Source organism: Oncorhynchus keta, chromosome 33, assembly GCF_023373465.1.
Source record: "Oncorhynchus keta strain PuntledgeMale-10-30-2019 chromosome 33, Oket_V2, whole genome shotgun sequence".
NCBI lineage: Eukaryota > Metazoa > Chordata > Actinopteri > Salmoniformes > Salmonidae > Oncorhynchus > Oncorhynchus keta.
The window spans coordinates 10,520,951-10,529,876 of NC_068453.1; the positions used below are offsets into that span (position 1 = coordinate 10,520,951).

Sequence of the window (8,926 nt, forward strand, 5' to 3'; positions counted from 1 at the left end):
GTCTATATTCCTTTTGACACGTTGTGTCAGTGTCTCAGTGAAAAGATGATTGGAGAGAAGAAACATCTCCAGACTTTTTTTGTTTGAGAGAATTAGTCAAGTTTAATCCTGAACTATTTGACACTGATGTGATGGACTGAAAAGCAAGTGGATTTGAGTCATCCATCCTTTCAGCATTTGAACTCAGTCCAGGGGAGAGTAGGCCCGAACATCAATGCATTGAGGACAGGAGAGCCTGGAGTGACGTATCCATCGGAAGTGTGTGTCTCATGTCTGTTTACACTCTACACTCTGACTAATAGGTTAACATCTATCACACTTTATTATGTGTGGATGATTGACACTTTTTCATTAATTTTGAGCATAATCTTTGGCAGTGATGAAAGGTGCCACTTGTTTTCTTTGTATGGTGCCCTTTTGGGACACCATATTACAACAAGTATTACAATAGGACGTACAGTATTTTCAGTATCATTTTGTTAATAAAGTGGACACCATTATCCAGTTGTCACAAACAAACACATCCATTATCTGATATTGCCAGGCAGCCAAGAAAAGAAAATACACAGGACTTTGTTGATGCAAACACAACACTACTGTTTTACTGTAATACATCTTGGAGATAAACACATCTTGGAGATGATATACATTAATTTTGACCCCCTATGAAGTATATTTGGACTTCCTGAGAACTTCAAAGCTAGTGACCATCTGAGGGTGCCATCTGAGGGTGTGTAGGAAGTTCTCCATCCTAATCGTCTGTGTGGAATGCATTAAAAACCCTCAGCACCTGAGAGAAAGCCATCCAGCTATGTATCTGTTTACATTTCACACCTCTACAGACCTGCAGGGAAGTAGGTGCACGTACATCCTAATTCTTCTTAAGAGGAAAGCCATAGATTAAAATCAATACATCTCTAGGAAAACCACAGAATAAGAAAACAAATCCCAACAGGTACAGGGTAGATTAAGTGGGAGACCAGCAGAGTTGATAGTCAATGAACCATGCTGGCAAGGAAGAATGATTGTCAGTGTCATAGAAGCGTGACATCCTCAATAAAAGGTTGTTTGGCTCTGCGGTGTGAATTAGAACCAATAATTAGCAGAGTGCTGGTACCCAGGGCCTTGCTGGTTCAGTGGCAGCCTGTCGAGAGGGAACAGGAGCTACTCATATGAAAGCACGTTCCGTAACGGATGTTTTCTTTTTCCCACAGAGATTTTAATCACAGTCAAACACATTCCTTGGTTGCTCAGAGACGTGCAATTATTATTTTTTCTTGTCGTTACAAAAGGTTTGGATGTGGTTGTATTTATGAACGCAATCCAATGCAAAGCAGATTTTATCAGTATCGTTTGGCCAAAGAAATGTACACCTTTTGTGCAACATACTGTATTTGATGTGTTGGTGTGACAATTCAGCAGCATTCGACTTTCCTTGTCCAAGCTGACTGAGCAAAGCCTCCTCTCTCAGTCCAATAGGTGCTTTTCAAATGTGAGTTTCAGGCGGTCGTCATAATCTGAAAGCTTTGGCCAATGACAGCACATGATATGTGCCTTGGTAAACGTGCAGTGCATGGGTATGTCCATCCCGGTACCATGCTTCTCTCGCTCTCTTCGTGGGAGAACTATAAATCTTTGGTGGGATATGTATAATTCCAAACACAGACAAACAACTGCAACATGACTTCTCTGGGCCAAACAAATGAGCAGAGACACTGGAGCGGTATCGGTACAGTATAAACACTCTCTGGGGGACAATGACACCGCCATTCTCTCTATTTGATGAAGATCACCCACAACAAGATTATTGGTCCACATCTAGGAGTAGGAAGAAAACAAAAGGAAGTACTAAAACGTTAGATAAATAAGGCTGCTGCCATATAGTAGACTGCACTAGTATTCCCAAAGCAACATTCCCAAAGCTCCTGTTCATGATAGCCCATAAAAGCCAGAAGGGGGATGATATTTAGTCTGATAGTGTTTATGCAAATAGATGGACTGCAGGGCATGGCTGCCTAAGTGTGTTTATCCTCATGAGGTGTGCGTGCGTGTGTGTGTGTGTGTGTGTGTGTGTGTGTGTGTGTGTGTGTGTGTGTGTGTGTGTGTGTGTGTGTGTGTGTGTGTGTGTGTGTGTGTGTGTGTGTGTGTGTGTGTGTGTGTGTGTGTGTGTGTGTGTGTGTGAGCCAGACATGTGTCAGTGATAGAGAGGATAGATAAGTCTTATCAGCTGAGGCAACATAAGTGCGGGACCACCAGCGGAGGAGCCGTAACGTGTATCGACAGAAACCTCACAGGCGTGTGGTGAAAATGTGAACTGTGATGAACGATGACAGAGAGGAGGGTACAGGGTGCTGGCTGGGTACTGGCTACTGGCTACTGCTCAGAGACAAATCTGGTGTATCAGATTGCAGTTGGTGTATCAGATTGCAGTGTTCAATCTCTTTTTTTTATCATATAACTGGACAATCATTGAAATACTATAGTTTGTCTCTCTCAATGTTTTGATTGTAGATTTTGAACTGCAGCATATGCATAGCTGAGGGTCTACTGCCCCCTTCTGGGAATATTTGGTTTTGCTCTGTGTTTCACAGGTGGTACATGTCCAATAGACAAACCTACATAATTAGGCTAAGACCACTTGGCATTTGCATATCAGTTTGGAAGGTGAGGACCCGAGCCTGAGGTGATGATCCTACATGTCAGTCTGGTTATTCAGCAAACCATTCCACAGGACTGAACAAGACAAAGAGACAATAACACACTCATAGTCTTTGTACATACAGTATATTGAATGATTATTTTTCAAACATATTTACATTGGTGAGAGACAATGAAATCATGACATTGAAGAACTTTAGTCGAAGAGTTATGAGGCAGTGCTTAGTCACGTGTGTGTCCATGTGCGATAGCAGTGAAATGGGCTTGATAGCAGTGTACAAACAACTCAGTCAGGATGACAACTACACTTGTACACCCAGACGCAGACTCAGCTCTTGCAAAAGGCTGTCTCTCTCCCGCTCCAACAGGGAGATTTTAACATTCTTCTCACTCACCTCCTGCCAAAAATAAAAACATATGAAAAATGGCCTCCTCCACCTACCAACCAACATGAATCAAAAGAACTGAAGGAGGATGCTTTAGTGCTAGGCTGTGAAATAAACACGCCAGCACACCCGTTAGCTCTCCAAGACCAGGGTTGGAGATCAAGGATAAAGATACTGAAGGGGTTCTCTCTCACCTGTACCAGCACCGTGTTCTGCCACCGTAGCTCACTGTCTGATACTTCCACCCCGTTCCTCTTTGGAGAGGAGGGACAGCTGATTACGTTGGGCATACTCATCAGACTACCCAGAGATCCATTCACCCTCTGGATCTGAGACCTCAGGAGGCACGATGACGCCCCCTGTACAGAGTGTTGAGAAGTGAGATGTTTAATATCAACAGGAGGGTTCAACGATGTTTGCACGCTTGTAAAGTCATAGACATCACTCAGCTTGCCAAGGCATACAATTCCTAGATCAAATTCTAGTTAGACTACTTATTTGTACTGTTGGTGCCAACATGGAGAACAATTTGCCAAGTTCTGTATCTATGTCTATCTGTGTAAAACGGTCTCCATCTCGCTGTAGTAACTCACCGCTCCTCCCCACACCTCTCCTCCCCACTCCTTTGCCCTCGCCCCAGCCCTGGTGCACACGTTAGCCTGCCTGGCTCTGTTGTCCTCCAGTATGCGTCGGTACCAGAGCTGGGCTTGCTCCAGAACCTGCAGCCCGGCCCACAGGGAGTCCTTCTCCCTTTCCAAGTCCTTCAGCCTCTTTATCTGAGACAACGAGAAGTGAAATTTAGGCAGCATTCAAATTCAATTTTCCATTTAGGAGATTTGTGTTGGAAAGGGACGTTGGTGCGGCTACAAGTATGTTCTGTTGGACATGGAAATAGAGTGTAGATGAGTAGCCTACTACTGTGCGACTGTAATACTATTTTAGGCTTTTGGCAGGAAGCTGTGAGGAGCTGGACTAAACATGTGGGAATTTGTCATCGGGGTGGCTGTTGCTGTGGAGTTATGCTGCTCTGCCGTAGAAGACAAAACATGGACCTGTATCCATGAAACTAGAACTACCTCGTAGAAACAAGGAGTGAATAGAGTAATTTTAAGCAATGGCAAAATGTATTTGTGTAGGATTCTGTGTGTAAATGGAGCTTCAGATGGAAGCTGGGGGCTAATATGGCTGTTGTCACCCAATACAAACTCGACATAATAGCTTGTGTTTACAACGTTTGGAAGTGATTAGCTCATTGTAACTCCCTCTCTCGTTTCATGTTGAACAGACACTGAATATCTATAATCACAACTGCAGTTCTCTACATAATCTTACGTAAAATAAGGCCATGTGAAATGCACACAACGTCATTCCTGTCTCGATACACTCACTTTGGCAATATGCAGAATGTACTGTACCGTACAATTGCTAAGTCAGTCAGTCAGACAGTCTGTCGCACGCACGCACGCACGCACGCACGCACGCACGCACGCACGCACGCACGCACGCACGCACCACACACACACACACACACACACACACACACACACACACACACACACACACACACACACACACACACACACACACACACGCACACACACACACACACACACACACACACACACACACACACACACACACACACACACACACACACACAGATCTAACCCACACACAGGTCTCACCCATAGGTAGAAGCGTAGGGCGTCAAGGCTATAGAGGCTGCTCCGGAGGGGGATGATAACCGAGGTGTAGGACCCAGGCGCCGGGCACTGCGGGCAGGCCATGGGAGAGCCCTGCCTCTGCCAGCCCAACACAGCCCTCGTGCCCTACACTGCCCTAAAAGAGCCCTACACACAGCCCTAGACTGTTCTACGCGGTCATACGCTGTCCTACTCAATCCTACACAGCTCTACTCCTCCCTTAACAGCAGCACAGCCAGCTAGGGAACACAGCAGGCTTCGTCTGAACAGGACAGGAACAAATAGAGAGGGAGAGAATCCGAGAGAGAGAGGGTGTGAACAGGAGTGGAAAGAGGCATGGGTAGTGAACTACACAGTGCCCTGGGGAAAGGTAATGAAAAATTCCATGTGTCATTGTCATGACTGGCTTATTGACAGATCCAGTAGAGGGGACTGAACAAGGCAATGGAAAAAGAAGATGGCAGCGACAGAAAACAGAAAACAGGAATTGGAAAAGTGAGGCTGACGTATTTTTTGACTGGGGGGGGATGACACAGGCATGGAGACAGCAGCCTCTGTTCCCCTGTTCTACACACTACATCAAAAACATTCCCTATTGAAACAGAGGAGTGCAGACTGAATGGGTGTAGCCATGTAGGGAGGAGTTATCCCTGGTTTCAGGCAAACAGTTTCAGGTTCGTTCTGTTCCAACATGTTATGGAATGTGACTTCAACTGAGCATAGAGATCACGCAATGCAAAGTACCATAAAGGAGGGTACAGGTGTGTACAGTACGCTTAGGTCATTGCCTGCTGTCAAACGAGACTGACAAAAAGCCTCAGGCTTACATGACTCTACGCTCCTAGAGAAAAAGGGTGACAAAAGGTCTCTTTGGCTGTCCCCATAGGATGACCTTTTTGGGTTCCATGTAGAACCATTTTGGGTTTCATGTAGAACCCTCTGTGGAAAGGGTTCTACATGGAACCCAAAATGGTTCTACTTGGAACCTAAAGGGTTCTACCTGGAACCAACAAGGGTTCTTCAAAGGGTTATCCTATACGGACAGCCAAAGAACCCTTTTATGTTCTAGATAGCAGTTTGTTTCTAAGAGTGTACACTATTATACTAGTATAACTGGTTATGTTTTTAATGTGTCAATTTGTTTTTGAGAGTCTGGTAAGCCTGGTTGAAATGGCAAATAGACACGCAACACTCTGTCACTGACATAGAGAAGAAAATCAATGATTACATTGGGGTTTTGCTGCAGATGCCCATGGCAAAATGTAACCCTGGTCAAAATGTAACCCTGGTCAAAATGTGACCCTGGCTAAATGTGACCATAGCGCAGAGAGCAGTTTGGCCCCATTACATTTTTTCAAGGGTCAAGACAATGTAGCCTACTGCAAAATCAAATCAAATGAAATTTGATTTGTCACATGCGCCGAATTCAACAATACAACAACAACAATACAAATGCTTACTTACAAGCCCTTAACCAACAATGCAGTTTTAAGAACATTGCTAAAAAAGTAAGAGATAAGAATAACAACTAATTAAAGAGCAGCAGTAAATAACAATAGCGGGGCTTTATACAGTGGGTACCGGTACAGAGTCAATGTGTCAGTGTGCGGGGAGCATTGGTGTCAAGGTAATTGAGGTAATTGAGGGGGGGGGGGCAATGCAAGTAGTAGCCATTTGATTAGCTGTTCAGGAGTCTAACGGCTTGGGGGTAGAAGCTGTTTTGAAGCCTCTTGGAACTAGACTTGGTGCTCTGGCACCAGTTGCCGTGCGGTAGCAGAGAGAACAGGCTATGACTAGGGTGACTGGAGTCTTTGACCATTTTTAGGGCCTTTCTCTGGCACCACCTGGTATAGAGGTCCTGGATGGCAGGAAGCTTGGCCCCGGTGATGTACTAAAACCACATCAATCTAAATATCCTCTTAGCGTCATTTAAATGATGAGTAGAGAGATTGGAAGTTCCATAACTACAGCAAGGGAATGTGTGAACAGGCTAACTCAGACGAGAAATGCTACAGAAAACAGAACTATGTGTTCCCAATTTTCAGATGGGTGTGGGACAGAAAATCTGACTTGACGCCTCCCTATACCATACATAGAGTCAATGGACCACTCCCAATACCATACACAGAGTCAATGGGCTACTCCCTATACCATACACAGAGTCAATGGACCACTCCCAATACCATACACAGAGTCAATGGACCACTACCAATACCATACACAGAGTCAATGGACCTCTCCCTATACCATACACAGAGTCAATGGGCCTCTCCCTATACCATACACAGAGTCAATGGGCCTCTCCCTATACCATACACAGAGTCAATGGGCCTCTCCCTATACCATACACAGAGTCAATGGGCCACTCCCTATACCATACACAGAGTCAATGGGCCTTTCCCTATACCATACACAGAGTCAATGGGCCACTCCCTATACCATACACAGAGTCAATGGGCCACTACCAATACCATACACAGATTCAGTGGGCCTTTCCCTATACCATACACAGAGTCAATGGGCCACTCCCTATACCATACGCAGAGTCAATGGGCCACTCCCTATACCATACGCAGAGTCAATGGGCCACTCCCTTATACCATACACAGAGTCAATGGGCCTCTCCCTTCCATTCGCTCATCAGATGTCGGTGGAAAATGCAGTGAAGCATTGTATCCAGCAGATAGAGACAAAGCTACTTGTTGTAACAGTAGTGCCTGTTCACTGCTGGTAGCAGCTAATTCACATATGACATTTTCTAACTTTCTAAACAAGGTTGTGCCCTTTTACAACCACGTGGGGGCAGTATAAGACTACAATTCAGTGCAGTCTGGTTCAGTAGGTTCAATGCCAAGATTTTCCAGGATAAAAAAAACACAACTGTCTTCAATCACCAAGTATTGCAGCGACATCATGGGAGATTCCTAAATCTATATGACAGGATCTAAGTCAACTCAGGAGGACTTGTTCTGGAGGTCTCCAGGACGGGGTCTTTAATCTCCAACTCACATAACACAATCCTCAAACTAAAATCAACCAGAGTCAGTCTAGATCAAAGCAGCAAGGAATAAACTGACACGTCACTGGGCCACGAGCTAAAATCTTTGAAATATCAGGCGAAAGAGAAGCATTGACTTTGCGTCACGCTACGTGCTGTAGGACTCCAGCAAGATAAACAACATAACTCTGGTCTGCCCCAGAGACATCAAATCAAAGTTGAGCGTACACAGATTTGCAGATGTTATCGCAGGTGTAGTGAAAAGCTACAACGGTGTAGTAATACCCAGCAACACAAGACAACACACACACACACACAATCCAACACTCTAAAAAGAAAGAAATGAAGAAATATCAGAATGAGCAATGTCAGAGTCCGGAATATACAGTACATATACAGTACCAGTCAAACGTTTGGACACACCTACATTGTAGAATAATAGTGAAGAGATTAAAACTACGAAATAACACATATGGAATCATGTAGTAACCAAAAAAGTGTTTTAGTTTCTTAAAAGTAGCCACTCTTTGCCTTGATTACAGCTTTGCACACTCTTGGCATTCTCTCAACCAGCTTCACGAGGAATGCTTTTCCAACTGTCTTGAAGGAGTTCCCACATATGCTGAGCACTTGTTGGCTGCTTTTCCTTCACTCTGCGGTCCAACTCATCCCAAACCATTCCCATTGGGTTGAGGTCGGGTGATTGTGGAGGCCATGTCATCTGATGCATCACCATCACTCTCCTTGGTTAAATAGCCCTTACACAGCCTGGAGGTGTGTTTTGGGTCAATGTCCTGTTGAAGAACAAATGATGGTCCCACTAAGTCCAAACCAGATGGGTTAGCTTATCACTGCAGAATGCTGTGGTAGCCATTCTGGTTACGTGTGCCTTGAATTCTAAATATATCACAGACAGTGTCACCAGCAAAGCACCCCCACACAATCACACCTCCTCCTCCATGCTTCCCAGTGGGAACCACACATGCAGAGATCATCTGTTCACCTACTCTGCATCTCACAAAGCGGATGGAATCAAAAATCTCAAATTTGGACTCATCAGACCAAAGGACAGATTTCCACCGGTCTAATGTCCATTGTTCGTGTTCTTGGCCCAAGCAAGTCTCTTCTTATTATTGGTGTCCTTTAGTAGTGTTTTCGTTGCAGTAATTCTACCACGAAGG

General features: G+C 44.7%; 1 protein-coding gene across 1 annotated transcript; it reads right to left on the reverse strand.

Moving 5' to 3' along the window:
* Positions 1-2,767: 2,767 nt before the first annotated feature.
* sapcd1 (suppressor APC domain containing 1) lies at positions 2,768-5,110 on the reverse strand. Its single transcript, XM_035748183.2, has 4 exons — positions 4,730-5,110; positions 3,638-3,820; positions 3,239-3,403; positions 2,768-3,056 (listed from the first exon to the last, which is right to left on the reverse strand). The coding sequence occupies exons 1-4, from the start codon at positions 4,829-4,831 to the stop codon at positions 2,961-2,963; spliced, it is 546 nt and encodes a 181-aa protein (XP_035604076.1). The 5' UTR covers positions 4,832-5,110; the 3' UTR covers positions 2,768-2,960.
* Positions 5,111-8,926: the final 3,816 nt, after the last annotated feature.

What these genes read in the sequence shown, in the direction of transcription:
- sapcd1 (XM_035748183.2), bottom strand. Translation starts at nt 4,831, where the DNA reads ATGGCCTGCCCGCAGTGCCCGGCGCCTGGGTCCTACACCTCGGTTATC. An exon ending in CCCTACGCTTCTACCTATGG is followed by an intron (nt 3,821 to 4,729) that starts GTGAGACCTGTG and finishes TCGTTGTCTCAG; the next exon opens with ATAAAGAGGCTGAAGGACTT. An exon ending in GAGAGGTGTGGGGAGGAGCG is followed by an intron (nt 3,404 to 3,637) that starts GTGAGTTACTAC and finishes CACTCTGTACAG; the next exon opens with GGGGCGTCATCGTGCCTCCT.